This window comes from Polyodon spathula, chromosome 20, assembly GCF_017654505.1.
Source record: "Polyodon spathula isolate WHYD16114869_AA chromosome 20, ASM1765450v1, whole genome shotgun sequence".
Taxonomy (NCBI): Eukaryota; Metazoa; Chordata; class Actinopteri; order Acipenseriformes; family Polyodontidae; genus Polyodon; species Polyodon spathula.
The window spans coordinates 16848996-16868594 of NC_054553.1; the positions used below are offsets into that span (position 1 = coordinate 16848996).

The window sequence follows — 19599 nt, forward strand, 5'->3', positions numbered from 1 at the left end:
ACAACGTCTTCCTCGCTCTCTGACTTGCTGCTCTCTTCTAAAGACGGCTGCTCTCTCTCCGGAGGAGTGGGTACGGGGAGCTCATGGCAGTGTGGCACCGGGGCGATGGATGAAGGAAGGTCCGGATACGTGATAGCAGGTGCATTCTTGCCAGTCCGACGTTTGGAAGGGTCCACCATGCAGAAGTAGCAGTTGCTTGAGTGGTCAGTGGGTTCCCGCCAAATTGTTGGGATAGCGAACTTCATGGCTCTCTTCCCCTCTGTACCATCCTATAAAAATACATTTATTTCACCCATGACTAATGTGTAAGAGATTCTTGCAACATTTTTCATATATGATATATTTTTTCAATAACATTGAAAATTGTAAAACATTTTAAAATTAAAAACTTTTACAATTTTAAAAATTTTAACAAATTTTATAACATAAAATTCCGAGCAACAATTGTCCATCTTACCTTCCAGAGTTTTTTTGCAGTGCTCGCAGGTGAAATGAGGTGCCCAGGGTTTGTCTTGATCCCCGACAGGCATGCCGAAATATGCCTTGTAGGCCTCACACATCTTAGCAGATGCTTCCACTGAGTACTTTTTCGCTCTTGTCTTGATAAATTGGCCACAGACATAGCAAAATGCGTCTGCTGGATCCTTGCAGCCTTTGATGCCATCTCAGAAAAATGCAGATATGTATCCACTTAGGCAGCTGGAACTAAACTGAACTGGTGGGCTTAAGGCCCCTGTATTTATACTACTATTTATATTACTGGAAAGTTCTAGAAGTTACTCCAAGTTTACTCAGCACTGAATCTATCTGGAATGTTCTGGAAAATAGGTAAATTTCAAAATATCACTGTCCTGGTCACAAAAGCAAAGTTTGTGAGGAATAATAGCCATTTTCTATACTTTTGAGCCATAAGCAATTAGGAAATAACACTTACTACCCAGGAACAACAACAAAAAAAAAAATGTTACACGGTGTTATTCCTTTATGTGAGTGTGGAAAGGGGTGTGGGTAATTCACTGACCAGGAGACAGACAGGTGTATTCGGAAACACCACACAGGTGCCCAGTTTTATTTTAGACCGGTTCTTATTTTTTCTCCGGCAGAGGGCACTGTTGACCGTGGGCTGCCTATCAACGATGATAGACAGCACCACGGAAATACCACAGCTGGTACACGAACCGCAAATGCACTCGCAGGTGCTCAAAGAAATAATAATGAAAACAGAAGGCGAAAAGAACAAGGGAAAATAAAACAGTAATAAAACTACAAATAAAAGGTGCTGCACTCGGCAGCGTTATCCCGGTCGCCGCTACCCGCACGACCCGGATCACCGTCCTACTCTCTCGGCTATCTAGCCTGCTCTTTCACAATACGCCAGGGTCTGCCCAAGGGTTCCCCGCTCTCTCTCTCTCTCTCTGTCTCGCTGATTCCCGGTCCCGAATCAAAGCGTCCGCACCCTTAGCGCGTCTAAGTGGGCAGACCTGAGGAAACAACAGAGCGTTATTTTATAGGACCGACAATCACCCAAGACCCGCCTCTCGGCCATTCAGAGAGGGGGAAAGTCCACACTCACACTTTCCCACCTCCCCGTGTCACTGCCATGACTCACAGGCGGTTGTTGGGCGACTGCCGCCCTCTTCCTGCAGCCCGTGAACACGCCAGCAGAGTCAGCACAGATCTCTCCCTGTTACAGTGAGAAATTGGTTTGCTTAAAATAATTGTCTCAGCTCTCAATACTCTTGAGGTATGAGACTAGATCCTGGGTGCGTCCCTGATACACACAAAAAAAAATTTGTTACACAGTGTAATCAGTCATTCAGTTGGAGTGTCGGTACAACTGCACGTGAATTTATTAAGTACAATTCTCCATGCTCACATATTATTACATTTTACCTGCACGTGAAGTTCTGTGCAATCCTCATGCCTAAATACAAATATACATTTTAGACACTCGTAACCCATATTATATCCCGTGTGCCAACTACAATACACCAACATTAACACCATACATATAACATATAACACAAAATATGCACAGGGGCAGAGCACACTGCCACATACCTCCCACCTTGTTCGCAGCACACCTGGCCTCAATGGCCATCTCCCCCCTCAGTCCCAAAGACCCGGTCATTTATCCGACACAGAAACAAGGGTAGCAGTGGTCCATGTGGGCGGCCATGGTGGGGTGTCCTCCTCTTCCCCTTCATGGCCAGCAGCTCCCTCTTCTGAGGCTCCGGCCACAGTATTTCCAGCAGCGAAAGTGCTGCGGCTGGACTTAACACCCTGGGTGATGACAGGCAGGCAACCCCAGAAGTGAACTCCCCAGGTGAAGCAAAGTTGGCAGCGACCCCAGGCGAAGCAGAGCTGGCTTCTCCAGGCGATGGCAAACTGGTCTCCCCAGGCAAAGCAGGACCTCAGCAACTTTGGAAGACAAAAAAGAAACTGCCTCCCTAAGCGATGCAGAGCCACAAGCAACCCCAGGTGATGGCGACCAGGCAACCCCAGGCAATGGCGAACAGCAGGCAACCCCAGGCGATGCGGAGCAGCTGACCACCCCAGGCGAAGCGAGGCAGGCATTCTTGGGTGAAGCGAGGCATGCGTCATTGGGCGAAGCGAGGCAGGCGTCATTGGGCGAAGCGAGGCAGGCATCCTTGGGCGAAGCGAGGCAGGCATCCTTGGGCGAAGCGAGGCAGGCGTCATTGGGCGATGACGTGAAGGCATCCTTGGGCCGTGTCATGCAGACATCCCCGAGCGTTGACGTGAAGACCTCATTGGGCGGTGATGGAGCCGGCAGCATCACGCCCTATGCCAGCATCACGTCCTGGTCCTTCATCTGGTGAAGGGAGAGTCAGCTCCTGCTCCTCTCCCTCTGGCGTTGTTGGCAGCTCCAGCTCTTCTGGTGGTGGAGGTGGGAGCGGTAAGCAGTCCTCCCACATTGTTGGATGCAGAACTAGCAGGTATTTACCCTCTGCTGGTGGAGGTGGTAGAGGCAGAAGCAGCTCCTGCTGCTCTGCTCCTGGGGATGGAGGTGGGAGCAGCGTGTAGTCTCCTGGCGACGGAGGTGGGAGCAACGTGTAGTCTGCTACGACGAAGGCTCTCCCTCGCTTGCAGGGGACTGGTGCACCTCTACCTCACTTGCAGGGGACTGGTGTGGCTCTCCCTCACTTGCAGAGGACTGGGGTGGATCTGGCTTCATTCCTGTATTAATATATGAAGCTGCAATTCGGTGTTATGTCTCTGCTTCATTCCTCTATGAATATATGAAGCTGCATTTCGCTGCTGTTTTGTTTGAACTGCAATGCTGTGTGTGTTTACGTGTTCTGTGTTTTACAGGAAAAGCCGAAGATAATTGATCCCCTGGATTATGAGAATGTTATCATCCAAAGAAAAGTGCAGATTCACAGCGACCCTCACAGAGACCTGCTGCTGTTTCCCATCGACGATGTGTTGGTATGCTTCTTCTTGTATCTGTTAAAACTGCACTGCCCCACATCGGTGACATAATCACCATCCTTCCCTGGTGTACCCTATTGGGGGTAATGTGCATTGTCAGAAAGCACCCTAAACTATAATCAACTTGCATTCAATTACTGGGGTAGAAAAGTGAAATTATGTTTTTGGTAAATGATAATATGATAAACATGTTATACCTGTAGAGACTATATTTTTTGCATGGGCTTATAAGGTAGTCACCATATTAAAAAGCAGGTGGGACACTGCACTTTAATGCAACATTATATTGTGTGATGGACTGCACTTTAATTTAATTTAATGCAAGATTACATTGTGTGATGGACTGCAATGTTAGGATGCCACTGATTTAATTGTCTAGGTCTCGTCGATTCCTCGTCCCAGAAGGACTGTACATTCTTCAGTGCCACAGAATGCAGAAAAAGAGGCCCGAAGCTTGTTTGCCAAAGAGGTATAATTTTCAGAAGAATATTTGCTATAATGAGTAGGAAACAGAAACTCCTGAGTGTATGCTTGCATGTTATCATCTGGCTTGCGCTTATGGCAAAAAGAGATTAAATTTAAGTTGTCCTCATACTGCACACTGTACGTGGCATATCTTTATATGGGCTAATGCTTAACAGAAGCTAAGCGTCAATGCACACAGAGCTAAGCGTCCCTCTGAGGAACTTATAAGTTGTTTCTTATAAGTGGTCCTCTACTTTGACATAAGTAGCGTATTTAGATAGGACACAGCTATTGTCTATGATTCTCTCAGTACAGTTCCATTACCGTTTAATTACTTGTTTCAGTGCCACATTGTTTATACCTCTGCACATTGTACACATTGTTTATACCTCTGCACATTGTACACATTGTTTATACCTCTGCACATTGTACACATTGTTTTCACATTGCATGTTTACAAACAACACCCTCCGATATACCATTCCTTTACACTATACCCTGGGGCACTATGTGTATACAAAAGTGTACACCTAGTATAACTCTCCTGATCCTGAGCTTGGCTTTGCAATGCAATAATTGCCAGCTAGAGTAGGCTGTGATATAACTGACTGAGTACTTTGCCAGCTATATGTAAAAGAACAATTCTAAGCTCCATCTAAAGTTAGTTTAGACATTTAAAAGTGCTGAAATGCATACTTTTTATTATTCAATTTGTTTACATGGATGTAATCATATTTTATGAACATTATGAAGAGAATTCATGTTCGGTTCTAAAGATTCATCCAAATAGGTAGTACTGGAGGTGTACAGTTGGAGGTGTTATTTTCTGTTATTTACAATGAGATAACTAACAGTACCTCATTTGATTACAGTGTATAAAAACTTACAACATGGACTGGCATGTAGTCAACTACAAATATGAAGCTTACTCAGGAGATTTCAGGATGCTTCCTTGGTAAGTCTGAAGCCTTTCAAAAGTTGGATCATTACAACATAGTTATGTTTCTGTTTGGTTTCAAATAGGTTTTTTTTTACTATTATTGTGCTTTACAGCAAAAGCCTTAAGTCAGAAAAACTTCCAACTCAAGCCTTTGAAATTGATGAAGACGCAAAGGATGAGGTAGGCAGAACCCCTGTTAAACATGCCTGTATATAGCAGTTATAGGAATAGCAGAACACCCTGTTAAATATGCCTGTATACAGCAGTTATATGAATCGCAGGACAACCTGTTAAGCATGCCTGTATATATCAGTTATATGAATCGCAGAAGGGTGGTCGGTAATTCACTGACACAGGGGAGACAAAAAGTTGTACTTGAAAACAGTGGTAGACAGGACCACAGGAATACCAGAGGCGGTACAGAGTTCAAGGGCGGGCGCACTCACAGGTGCTCAAAAGAATAATCAAAACAAAAGGCGAAAGAAAAAGGGAAAATAAAACATGGTAATCAAACTACAACCTTCGTTACCCGCATGGCCCGGGTCTTCGTCCTACACTTGCTGCTCCCTTGCTGCACACTTATGGGGTCTGCCCAAGGTTTCCCCACTATCACTACTTTTGTTTTGTTTTGTTTTCTTTCGGATTTCTTACCCGGTTCTTCTCCCGGCCGTTCTTGGTCCTGGACCAGAGCTTCTGCACACTCAGCATGTCTTAGAAAGGCAGACCTGTGGAACAGAAGACTGTTATTTTATAGGGCTAGCATACCCCCCGAGACCCACCTCTCAGCCACTCAGAGAGAGGGAAAGCCCACACAGCCTCTTCCCCACCTCTCTGTGTCATTGCCATGACCAACAGGCGAATATTGAACGGCTGCTGCTCTCTTCCCACAGCACTGTGAATACACCGAAAATCCTACACCCCCATGACTTCCCGAGAGAAAAAGTCTGCGTTTTGATGCAGCTTTCTTGCTTGGTTGACAATCCTGAAGGCATAGGGCTGCAGGGCCAAATACCACCATGTGATTCTGGCATTGCTGTCCTTCATTCGGTGAAGCCATGCTAAGGGGGCATACTCTTTAACTAGGGTGAAGTTTTGCCCCAGGAGGTAGTACCAGAGTGACGACTGTCCATACTGTGAGACACACAGGGAAGGAGCTTCCTGTTGATGTACAGGACCGGGTGCTCGCTTCCCCGGACCTCCTGATACAACACTGCCCCGAGACCTATCTCTGACGCATCCGTCTACAGGGTGAACCTCTTACTGAAATCCGGACTGCACAGCACTGGCTTCCTACACAGTCTCCGCTTCAGAGTGAGAAAGGCCCTCTGGCATGACTCCATCCACTGAACTATATTTGGGGCAGCCTTCCGTGTGAGGTCTGTCAAGGTAGCAGTGAGTGTGGTGAAGCTCGGAATAAACTTCCTATAATAGCCCACTAGTCCCAAGAAAGAACGCATCAGGGTTTTGGTCATAGGGACCAGCCAGTCAGCCGAGGCTTTCACCTTAGCACTGATCTGGCCAATCCTTACCGTGGATAACGACGTCATCTATGTAAGCAGTGGCATACTGCTGATGGAGCTACAAGATGTGATCCATCATCCGCTGGATAGTGGCTGGTGCTCCTGTTGTGCATATTTACGTTGTATAGCTAGGATTTATGTCACAACTGTGTCCTCGCCAATTACCATTAAAGGAAATACCCATTACAGCTCATAATGTAATTATTAGCCATAACAAACACAATAACTCAATAAGAACCAGCGATTCTGGCTTAATTATCCCTAGAGTCATGATGAAAATCATATCATAAATGTGTATAAATGTGTATACACATTTATACACATTTATCCAGATTATTACATTTATTCATATTCTCATCCAACAATAAAAATTATTAAGAACATAAGAACATAAGAAAGTTTACAAACGAGAGGAGGCCATTCGGCCCATCTTGCTCGTTTGGTTGTTAGTAGCTTATTGATCCCAAAATCTCATCAAGCAGCTTCTTGAAGGATCCCAGGGTGTCAGCTTCAACAACATTACTGGGGAGTTGATTCCAGACCCTCACAATTCTCTGTGTAAAAAAGTGTCTCCTATTTTCTGTTCTGAATGCCCCTTTTTCTAAACTCCATTTGTGACCCCTGGTCCTTGTTTCTTTTTTCAGGCTGAAAAAGTCCCTTGGGTCGACACTGTCAATACCTTTTAGAATTTTGAATGCTTGAATTAGGTCGCCACGTAGTCTTCTTTGTTCAAGACTGAACAGATTCAATTCTTTTAGCCTGTCTGCATATGACATGCCTTTTAAGCCCGGAATAATTCTGGTCGCTCTTCTTTGCACTCTTTCTAGAGCAGCAATATCTTTTTTATAGCGAGGTGACCAGAACTGCACACAATATTCAAGATGAGGTCTTACTAGTGCATTGTACAGTTTTAACATTACTTCCCTTGATTTAAATTCAACACTTTTCACAATGTATCCGAGCATCTTGTTAGCCTTTTTTATAGCTTCCCCACATTGTCTAGATGAAGACATTTCTGAGTCAACAAAAACTCCTAGGTCTTTTTCATAGATTCCTTCTCCAATTTCAGTATCTCCCATATGATATTTATAATGTACATTTTTATTTCCTGCGTGCAGTACCTTACACTTTTCTCTATTAAATGTCATTTGTCATGTGTCTGCCCAGTTCTGAATCTTGTCTAGATCATTTTGAATGACCTTTGCTGCTGCAACAGTGTTTGCCACTCCTCCTATTTTTGTGTCGTCTGCAAATTTAACAAGTTTGCTTACTATACCAGAATCTAAATCATTAATGTAAATTAGGAATAGCAGAGGACCTAATACTGATCCCTGTGGTACACCGCTGGTTACCACACTCCATTCTGAGGTTTTTCCTCTAATCAGTACTTTCTGTTTTCTACATGTTAACCACTCCCTAATCCATGTACATGCATTTCCTTGAATCCCAACTGCGTTCAGTTTGAGAATTAATCTTTTGTGCGGGACTTTGTCAAAAGCTTTCTGGAAATCTAAATAAACCATGTCATATGCTTTGCAATTATCCATTATCGATGTTGCATCCTCAAAAAAATCAAGCAAGTTAGTTAGACACGATCTCCCTTTCCTAAAACCATGTTGACTGTCTCCCAGGACCCTGTTACCATATAGGTAATTTTCCATTTTGGATCTTATTATAGTTTCCATAAGTTTACATATAATAGAAGTCAGGCTTACTGGTCTGTAGTTACCTGGTTCAGTTTTGTTTCCCTTTTTGTGGATCGGTATTACGTTTGCAATTTTCCAGTCTGTCGGTACCACCCCTGTGTCAAGAGACTGCTGCATGATCTTGGTTAGCGGTTTGTAAATTACTTCTTTCATTTCTTTGAGTACTACTGGGAGGATCTCATCCGGCCCAGGGGATTTGTTTATTTTAAGAGCTCCTAGTCCCTTTAACACTTCTGCCTCAGTTATGCTAAAGTTATTTAAAACTGGATAGGAACTGGATGACATGTGGGGCATGTTGTCAGTATCTTCCTTTGTAAAAAACTTGTGAAAAGTAATCATTTAATATATTTGCTATTTTTTTTTTCTTCCTCTACGATTTTGCCATTTGTATCTCTTAAACATTTAATCTCCTCTTTGAATGTTCGCTTGCTGTTGTAATATTGGAAAAACATTTTGGAATTGGTTTTAGCTCCCTTAGCAATGTTCATTTCTATTTCTCTCTTGGCCTTTCTAACTTCCTTTTTGACTTGCGTTTGCAGCTCTGTGTACTCTTTCAGCATACTTTCTTTTTGGTCCTTTTTTAATGCTCTGTAAAGTGCCTTTTCTCGCTGAATATTTTTTTTAATTGATCTATTAAACCATTTTGGCAATTTAGTTTTTTTTTAGATTTGTCTACTTTAGGGATATAATTGTTTTGCGCCTCTAGTACTACATTTTTGAAGAACAACCATCCTTCTTCTGTGGGTGTTTTCTCTATTTTACTCCAATCTACTTCTGTTAGTCTCTGTTTCATACCTTCATAGTTTGCTTTTCTAAAATTGTAAACCTTAGCTTTAGTCATTACTTTTGGGGATTTAAAAAACACTTCAAATGAGACCATGTTGTGGTCTGAGTTTGCCAGTGGTTCTCTGACCTCTGTTTTAGTTATTCTATCTTCGTTATTTGAAAAGACTAAATCAAGGCATGCCTCCCCTCTAGTCGGTGCCTTGACAAATTGTGTTAGGAAGCAGTCATTTGTCATTTCCACCATTTCTATTTCATCCTTCGCGCTACCCACCGGGTTTTCCCATTTTATTTGGGGGAAGTTGAAATCCCCCATTAGTATGGCTTCTCCTTTGCTACACGCATTTCTAATGTCATTGTATAACAGATTATTTTGCTCACCGTCTGAATCTGGCGGTCTATAGCATGCTCCTATTATTATGCCCTTTGAATTTTTGTCCGTTATTCTGACCCATATTGATTCGGTTTTATTTTCTTTGTCCAGGTTTAACACCTGGGCTTCAAGACTGTTTCTTATATATAGCGCTACCCCTCCTCCTCTTCTGTTCTGCCTGTCTTTCCTATACCGTGTATACCCACAAATATTATATTCGTCCCTATCACTCTCAGACAACCACGTTTCTGTAACACCTATCACATCATAGTTACCTGTTAGTGCAGTAGCTTCAAGTTCTAGAATTTTGTTTCTGATACTTCTAGCATTTAGATACCAATACATTTAATGGTTGTCTTATCTGAGTTGTTGTTCTTGTTTTGATGCAGTCCCCCTTCTGTTTTTTGTTGATTTCTCCCCCCTTCTTTTCTAGTTTAAATGCTTCTGAACCTGCTCGAGGATCTTTTCTCCAAGTAGACTGGTTCCCTTGTTATTTAAATGCAGTCCATCCCGTCTATACAGATAGTCCTTGTTGTAGAATGTGGTCCAATGATCAAGATAGGTGAAGCCTTCCCGTGTGCACCATGTCTTATTACATTTATTCATATTCTCAAAGGAAGAAGAATAAAGGTTAGGCTTCATAGTTAAAAACATGTATAAAGAAGAAACAAAATAAATCATTCAAGGAAAAGTAATGCATTGTTAAATGTTCATAACGGAATACTTGATGTGCTTTCTGGTGATAGAGTTCTGCATTATTGAAGCAGTCTTTATAGTTCATCATGCATTGTTTGGTTCAGTCACGCATTACATATACATGCGCAAGCTTCCAAGTGGCTAAGTACACATGTACAGTGTTCCAGCATCTAGTTGAATAGACGCACATTACGTATTGTGACGATTTCAATAGCATGGCTTCAGTTCAGTTACTTGTAAACACACGATATAAATTTGATACTTATTCTGTTGGTGCAATGTTTAAAACAAAGTCTTCTTAACACGGTTGTCCTCTCTGTGGAAGTTAGTTGTGCAGCAGCACAGCATCTCCATGAAGTGTGTAGGCAAAAGCTTTTGTCATTCCGGATGGAGCCCATCTTCTCCTGGACAGCTTTGAAGAACACATTGTTGCATCTTCATTGAAGAACTTCAGAGTTTGAGTTGAGAGCGATGAGATCTTTTGAAGAAAGAACGAATCCAGCGAGCAAGAGCGAATCTAGACAGTACGAATCCAGAGAGAGCCCAGAGAGCTTCCGAAACTGATAGTTTCCAAAACCACTGATTGGTTAATATGGAATAAGGATATCACCTTTGGCAAAAAGGATGGATTTCTTCTTTTCTTCTTAATGTTACCCGCGAATCACTTCCTGTGAAAGCGATACATGTGTCATTGATGGACAGTGCATGAAGCTCACTTACTTGTCTGGCAGATGTAATGGCTATTAAAAATGCCACTTTTAATGAAACAGGGTGCAGTTCTGCTGATGCCATGGGCTCAAATGGGGGACCCATAAGGGGCCGCAGTACCTGTTCTAGATCCCACTCGGGGACCGTACTTTTCATGGGAGGACGAAGCCTCGGAGCCCATTTAAGAAATTGCACTGCCAGGATGTGCCCCAGGGGACTCCGAGTCAAATTTGTCATGGCACACTAATATTGCTCCCAGGTATACCTTCAAAGTGGATGCTGATTTTCCTGTGTCAAACAAGTGTTGTAAGAAGGTTAATATCGTCTCAATTGGGCAAGTCACCGGATCGTGACCTTTGACAAGGCATCAGTCTTGGAAAACGTTCCATTTGTATGAGTACTGGGCTCTAGTGCTCGGCGTCCTAGCAGACTGTAGTGTTTCTACTACTGCATCTGGCAAACCTCGTCTGAATAGATGGCTCCGTTCAACGGCCAGATCCAGAGGTGGAGCTGGGCTGGGTTCGGGTGCCATAATAGCCCCTCCGCTTGGCTCAGGAGGTCCTTGCGCAGCGGGAGCTGCCACGGCTGCCCCAACACTTCTGAGTGGAGAGCAAACCAGGGGCATCTTGGCAATCTGGGTGCAACCAGCAGAACCTGTGCTCTCTCCACCCTGATCCTCTCTAGTGTCAGGGGTATTAATGGTAGCGGAGGGAACGCATACAAGAGCCCCTGTGGCCAGGGGTGAGCTAGCGCATCTACTCCCAGGGCACCACTGTCTCTCTCCATGGAGAACCATAGGGGGCAATGAGTGGACTCGGCTGTGGCAAAGAGGTCGACTCGTGCCGGGCGAAACCTGTCCCAAATCAGTTCCACCATTTGACGATGCAGCCTCCACTCCAAGCTGTTTGGAGCTCCTCTTGACAGGAGGTCTGCTGCCTTGTTGTCCACACCGGGGAGGTGAACTGCCCTGATGGAACGCAAGTTTCTGTGCATCCAGGACAGGAGTCTGTGCGCTGCGTGGTGAAGGCCCGGTGAGCGCAGGCCGTCTTTGTGATTTATATGGGCTACCACTATGGTGTTGTCTGTCCTGACCAGCACATGTTTGTGCACTAATTGCTGGCGAAAATGTAATAACGCCAGGCTCACTGCTTGCAGATTTTGCACATTTATGTATGCTTGCTGCCAATGTCCCTTCCACTGACCTCTTATTCCTCTCCCCAGCCTAGGCTGGAGGCCTCTGTAGACGCAAATTGCTGGGACGGAGCCACCACTCCAGTGTCTTTGGGCATTGTCTGGACACTCGCACCAGCTGGTACCGATCTTGGACCAGGTGCAACCTTGAGCGTATTCACCCAGGCTTGAAGCGGGCGCATTCTCAGCAGCTCCAGTGGGAAGGATTCTCGAAGCGCCTGCCATCAGCCCCAACAACCTTTGATATACTTTGACCTGTAGGAGAACGTCCTCTCTGAATAGGGAGAGTGTGGTCTCCAACGACCGAATCCTGTCTTCCGACAGTGAGGCAAGCATGCTCACAGAGTACAGTTTGTTCCCCAGGAATGCTGTGGACTGAGACGGTACGAAGTTGCTCTTCTGTTGATGTATTGAGAGCCCTAACTTCTCCACATGGTCTAGACCTGTTTTGTTTGTGCCTCTGCGCATGCTTTTGAATGCACGCAAACTAACCAATCGTCCAGATAGTTTAGGATCCGAATACCCTGCAGTCTGAGTGGAGCCAGTGCTGCATCCACGCACTGTGAAAATGGCAAAATGGCAGCACGCAGAATTCGTACGCATTGCCTTGTAAGGCGAAGCGCAGATGTTTTCTGTGCACGGGATGGATCGGGACGCGAAAGTAGGCATCTTGCAGGTCAATCGATGTGAACCAGTCTCCCGTTTGGACGGACTGAAGGATACGCTGTGCTGTCAACATATTGAACTTCCTCTGTTTGAGGAACAAGTTGTACAGCATTCTTCCTTCGAAGATTGGTGATCTCCTGTTGAAGGAGTATCGCCCTTGCTGGTTCGACGGTGGTGAGGAGCACACCCTTGAAGGGTGGCGGACCTATGCGCAATTGTAGAGTGTATCCATGTCTCATAGTCGATAGCACCCAGGAGTCCTGGGTGAAGCCTTGCCATGGGTCATTGCTGTTGGTCAGTCCAGTTGTGGGGAGGTTTGGTGGCAGCCAGGGCCCCTTATGGGCGGTCTCCCCCAGCCTCGGTCTCCAGCCGGAGAACCGTTTACCCCTGGCCTGCTGTGATCCCCTACCGCTGGCCCTGCCTCTGCCTTTGCCTGATTGTCTACTCTGGGGTGGAGGGCGATGTTCAGACCCTTTTATCTCCGTGGCCTTGTGGGACTTGTGGGACCTCTCAAGGCTCACATCAATGGTCACCCCGAAAGTCTGCCCCGGTGTAGGGGGCATCCAGCAGTGTCACCTTTTTGGTCTCTACGACCTTAGCTTGCGTCAGCCACAAATGCCGGCGCGCGGTCACTATCGCTGCCAGCGACCTCCCTGATGCCTGACCTAACTCCCCTATTAGGTCATTCATTGCCTTAGCCATCACCTGGAGCTCCCCTGTGTCTGCCTCATTGGCTCTGTCCTGCAGCCTCTCCACCAACTGGCTCTGGTAGAGCACCAGTATGGCCATGGCATTTGCTGCTCATACGGACAGCACTGCCGACACGTATGCCTTTTTTAGCATCGCGTCCGTTGTTCTGCAGGGCTTTGACGGGCATGTTGGGTCCATGTTCCATTGGTAAAGATGGAACCTTGTACCAGCACCTTGACCATTGTCCCCGATGGTGGGGAATGCCTCTAGGCCTGCTTCTTGAGCTCCTGCGGTGTGCAGCAGAGACTCCGCTGTTCTGGTGGCTGAGGGCACAGACGCTGGGTTTCCCCAGGAGGAGCTCACCAAATCCTTGAAGTCCTGGCATAAGGGGAGGGCATGTTGTGGATGACATCTCTGCTGGAGGAAGCGGGTCCCCTTTCCCCCCTGTTCCGCCGGCCATGGCCCGAGGCACCTAGTGCAGGATCTGTGTTCATCCTGCCTGGGCAGCTTGGCTGAGCACCGGTCACACTGCTGTTCATGCCAACTCTGGGTCAACCGGGGCCGGGTGGGCACTGTTTTTCTCAGCCTCGCAAGTTGGCGGGAAACCGCGGTCGGTGCCGAGGTAAGCAGCCGATTCAATTGCCGTGGTCGTCGAGGGCAAGCGCAACTGTGCTAGGATAGTCCTCAGTTCGCTGACTGATTAAATCGGCGCAGAGGATGATGCCGCGAGCCTGTGGAGTCTCCTACAGAACCACGGTGTATCAGCTACACAAATCCTCGTGTAGTGAGAAAAATGGCCGCATGCTAATCCCTGAAGAGGGGTCGAAACCAGATCTAGCCAGAAAACTGACGGGGGACTATAGTGAGAGCAGTGTTGCTAACGCTCGAAAGCATGATTCCGTGGTTTATAATTTATTTGGAGCACCAAATAAACCAACCAAATTTGGACGCAAACACCAAAGCAATTCATGACCTGTCTCAGAGATATGAGAGAGAAAATGGCGATGTGCTACTGTGAGGACGTCCCTCTTCAGCAGGAGGTGGGCGGGACTTCCCCCTCACAGCAGGGCCCTGATAGGGCAGCTTTTGTATATTTGATTGACGGTCAGAGAGGCTCTTTCCCATTCGGTAAATGTTGTCATTCGAATTGAAAGGGAACTTTTAATCTTGTGTCCACAAGTTATGTATTAAAAATGATTCTTAAAGCATTTTAACTAACCTTAATGGTACCAATAATGGTACAACTGCATAGTCACTGTAGATTGGCCTGGTAAGTTTTATGACACCTTAGGAGACCAGACAATCAGATAGCATTTTGGAAGGCGAGCTTCAAAGAGTTAACACTACGTTTGGGCTGTGCCTTGGTCTAATTAACAAGCTTTGAAGTAGATCTGGTTAAGAATGTTCTGGAATCGGTGTTAACAACCGAATCACCACAGCATGTCACACAGACAATAGTCTGAATTAAATATCTGGGAAATGCTTATATTAAAATTAATTTAACCATGAATTTCCTTGAGACTTCTGCAACCCAAAGGGCATGGTCATTAACTGGTATAACCTGAAGGTAGTCGAAATCGCCCTCCTCTCTCTGGATTCCGGGGGCAGCAGTATCTGCCAGTACCCATTCGTTAAATCCAGTGTCGTCATAAAATGAGCCATGCCTAGACGGTCCAGCAGCTCATCCACTCGGGGCATAGGATAAGTGTCAAACTTCGATTTCTCATTGATTCACCTGAAGTCAATGCAAAATCAAGTTGACCCGTCTGGCTTATGTAGTAAAACAATAGGTCTGTTCCAGTCACTTTGGCACTCTTCTATTACCCCTAGTCTAAGCATTTCATCAATTTCCGTCTTTATTGCCTGTCTTTTATGTTCAGGCATACGGTATGGACCTTGGCATACTGACGCTCCTGGCTCAATTTCAATGTGATGATGGGCTACACGAGTCTACCCCAGAATGGGAGTAAATATGTCAGGAAATTCCATCACCAGAGCCTGAATCTGACATTTCTGTGTTGGTTTCAGATCCTCTGCAGTCTGTACCGAACCTTTTCCCGACCAACACAGAAATATCAGGTCTAACAACTAACACCGCTAACAACGCCTCTGGTTGCAACCAGGGCTTCAGGAGGTTTATATTGTTTCTCTTGTTTATAGTGTTTCTCTCTCGGTCGCTCCAGTTGGAGATCTCATAGTCCACCCTCGCAATCTGGCGTGTAACCTCAAAGGGTCCTTGCCACTTAGACAGAAGAACTAGGTAATAATAGATGCACTTTATCCCCTGGCTGAAATGTGCACAACCGGGCTCCTCGGTTGTACTGTGTCTTCTGTCTGTGCTGAGCCTGCTGCAAATTGTCATGTGCCCATTTTCCTACAGACTCAAGACGTTTGTGCAGGTCCAGCACATAGTGGATGGTATTGGTCGAATTATCCAGCTGCTCCCCCCAGATGTCTCTGACCAGATCAAGTAAACCCTGGGGTCTCCACCCATAAAACAGCTTGAATGGTGAAAACCCCGTAGAAGCCTGGGGAACCTTTCTGATCACAAAGAGAAGGGGAGGAATCAGCTGATCCCAGTAACGCACTAATAAATCTGCGCAACGGGTTTTATTAAAGCACTGCACAAGACCATCGGTCTGAGGATGAAACACCGACGTCCTAATGGTCTTAATTCCCAAAAGCTTACATGTTCCGCAGATTAACCGGGGACATAAAGTTGGTGCCTTGGTCAGTCAGTATTTCCTTGGGGATCCCCACCCAGGAGAAAACCTTCATGAGCTTGTTGGCAACAGACTTAGCGGACGTAGATCGGAGGGGAATGGCCTCTGGATAACGAATAGCATAATCCAAAATGACCAATAGGTTTGTGTATACAAATGTACATTTGAAACACTTGTGTTACAGACCCGTTTATATCCCGTGTACCAATGACTATACACCAACATTTAACAAACCACATGCAACATATAACAGAAATAATATACACAGGGGCGGGAACTTTGTCACATATACCCCCCCCCACCCCCTGTGCAAAGCACACATGGCCTCAATGACCAGCTCCCCCCTTAAAAGCCCAAAAGTCCCACACAAAGTCCTGGGCCAGGGGCCCACAGGTTTTAAGGCTGTCAGCAGCAATGCTGACAGCAGGGTGGCATACTCTTGCCAGGGTAGTCCTGGCAGCGGAAAGGCTGCTTGGGGGGGTAGTCTCCTGACCTCCCCCTTCTTCGGAGCCGGCAGCTCCCCTGGGTGGGGCTCCGACCACAGTACTTCCAGCAGCGAAGAAACTGCAGTGGGAGCAGGTCTCCTGACCTCCCCCACAATCTCCGGCAGCGAAACTGCTGCTGGGGTGGTGGTGGTGGTCTCCAGACCCCCCCCCCCCCCCCCCCCCCCCCCCCCCCCCCCCCCCGACAGCTCCCCTTGGTGGGGTTCTGGCAACAGTACTTCCTGCTGCGATGCGGAGCAACAGACGGAGCGGCTGGCAACCCCAGGCGAAGCAGTCCTAGTGACCCCAGGTGATGCTGAGTGGCGGACAACCCCAGGCGATGCTGAGCGGCTGGCACCCTCAGGCGATGCTGAGCGGCTGGCAACCCCAGGCGATGCGGAGCGGCTGGCAACCCCAGGCGATGCGGAGGCATCCTTGGGCGAAGTGTGGCAGGCATCCTTGGGCGAAGCGTGGCAGGCATCCTTGGGCGAAGCGAGGCAGGCATCCTTGGTTGAAGTGAGGCAGGGAATCAGGACAAGCTGGGGTGCGAGTGATGGCCCTCTTTTCAGCCACTGCGGCGATTCTTCCCCGTACTTCCCTCAGCAGCCTATACAAGGGCTGCTGAGGACCACCAGCATCTAGTCCTGGTCCTTCTGGTGCAGGGAGAGGCAGCTCCCCTCATCCTCTGCTGGTGGGGGAAGTGATACCAGTAGGCATTCATCCTCTACTGGTGGGGAACGTGATACCAGCAGGCATTCACTCTCTGCTGGTGGGGGAAGTGATAGCAGCAGGCATTCACCCTCTGCTGGTGGGGGAAGTGATACCAGCAGGCATTCACCCTCTGCTGGTGGACAGGGACCCAGCAGGCTTTCACCCTCTGCTGGTGGACAGGGACCCAGCAGGCATTCACCCTCTGCTGGTGGAGGAGGCAGAGGCAGCTCCTGCTGCTCTGCTCCTGCCGATGGAGGTGGCGGAGGCAGAGGCAGCTCCTGCTGCTCTGCTCCTGCCGATGGAGGTGGCGGAGGCATGTAGTCTCCTGGCGGTGGGAGCGGCATGTAGTCTCCTGGCAACGGAGGTGAGAGCAGCGGGTAGTCTACCCTTGTTACAGGGGACTGGTGCGGCTCTCCCTCACTTGCAGGGGACTGGTGCATCTCTCCCTCACTTGCAGGGGACTGGTGCGGCTCTCCCTCACTTGCAGGGGACTGGTGCGGCTCTGGAGACAGAGGTGGGACCTCTCCCTCTGGCGCTGGAGACGGCAGCAACGGCTTCTCTCCCTCTGGCCCTGGAGATGGCTCCTCTCCCTCACTTGCAGGGAACTGGTGCAGCTCTCCCTCACTTGCAGGGGACTGGTGCGTCTCCCCCTCACTTGCAGGGGACTAGTACGGCTCTCCCTCACTTGCAGGGGACTGGTGCGGCTCTGGAGACAGCGGTGGGACCTCTCCCTCTGGCGCTGGAGACGGCAACAACGGCTCCTCTCCCTCTGGCTCTGGAGGCGACACCAGCAGGCATTCTTCCCCTGCTGGTGGAGACTTGGGCGGTGGACACTCTGCCTTCCTCTTCCCCTTTCCCCTTCTCTGCCTCCTCCTCACCTTCCTCTCCTTGGCCTCCAGGCTCTCTGGCTCCGGCTGCTGCCGTGGAAACTGCCCCCCTTCTGTATCCAGGAGAGGGCAGTCAGCCACTACATGCCCGTAGCGCTTGCACAGGAGGCACCATTCCCCCTGGCTCTCCCAGGCCTCCACAAATGCGTCCAGGTCCTCGTCCTGAATTTCCCTGGATGCAGTCATCTCAAACCAGAGCACCTGCTCTGGCTGCTGGGGAGGTTGCTGCTTCCTCTGGCCACTTTTTCCCTTTTTTTTTCACACAAAAAACCTCTCCTGGTCTGACGCTTGGAAGCGCTGTTAAATCCCACGCAGGACACCATGTGTCACAGAGACGACCGAAGTGGGCGGCATCAGAACCAGGAAAAGGAATGAAATACACAGACAGGATGGATGAAATTAAATGATGATGGTGGTTGCTTGCACCGGTTTATTGAAAATAAAAGGGTTTAAACAAACACGCGAAAAACATGGGACGCAGGACATTCGCCAAAATAAAAAGACAAACAAAAACGGACTAACACTTTACAAACGGTGAGCAGATCGACAAACAAACACAGTGAGTTAAATAAACAAGTATCGTGCTAGTCCCACCAGCACGCAATAGTAATTGAAATTATCACTCTCCTACTCTCTCTCCTGCTCTCCACTCACCGAACATCCAACCGCGAGTATGTGAAAACGTGCATCTGTATATACTGTTGTGCTGGGATTCAATTACTAATTAATTATTCACTTGAATCCCAGCACGTGAATTAATTATGTGCAACCTCGTGCTGACATTTTAACTACTTTAAATGTATGTGAAGTGATGTACAATCCCGTGCCTAAATACAAATATACATTTGAAACACTCGTGTTACAGACCCGTTTATATCCCGTGTACCAATGACTATGCACCAACATTTACAAACCACACGCAACATAACAGATAATATACACGGGGCGGGCACTTTGTCACAATCCTGCAGCACTCCTTTCCAGTGGCCCAATTATGTCCATCCCAATACACGCAGATGAAGCTTCCACCAATGGCAAAGGCATCAGGAGAGCTCATGGGATGACTCTAGGGCTAGCTTTCTGACATTCCCCACAACGCTCACAAAAAGGTCTGATGTCACCATCCAGCCCAGCAGCTTGGCCAAAGAGCCTGCCCAGGATGTCATCACGCCCTTGCTCGAGCCGGAAATCATGGGAATGAGCAAAATTATCGGCTCCCATGGCTTCCAGCTCAGGATCGGGTCGGTCCTTTTCTGGCTCTGCGGCCTCCCCCCAGACTCTTCACCGATCGCCCCCACCTGAAACCTCTTGAACTCCCTCCATTGTCAGCCCTCATTCTTAGTGGTCCGGCATTCCCGTTTAGTTTTCTGGGGTCTAAATCTATGACAAAATCAAGTCGGGTCACGGAAGGGGAATATCTCTCCAATTACTTTCTCCTTCTTAGTCAATAGGGAAGACAGGGCTGTCAGTGCAGCTAACCAATCCTTGAACTGCCCACAGTCCCATCCAAGAACTACTGGTACTGGCAATCGAGGACACAATCCTACCCGTACTTGCGTCACCTGCTGGCCAATGGTTATATTTACACTAATCCTTGAATAAGAG

The 19599-nt window shown here is 47.4% G+C and overlaps 1 protein-coding gene across 1 annotated transcript in view; it reads left to right on the forward strand.

Annotated features, from left to right (window-relative positions):
• dock11 (dedicator of cytokinesis 11) overlaps positions 1-19599 on the forward strand; it is a 187251-nt gene that overhangs the window by 35362 nt on the left and 132290 nt on the right. Inside the window, exons 2-5 of the mRNA XM_041220293.1 lie at positions 3334-3450; positions 3833-3922; positions 4791-4873; positions 4972-5038. Coding sequence (XP_041076227.1) covers positions 3334-3450; positions 3833-3922; positions 4791-4873; positions 4972-5038 — 357 coding nt within the window. The remainder of the gene's footprint in view (positions 1-3333; positions 3451-3832; positions 3923-4790; positions 4874-4971; positions 5039-19599) is intronic.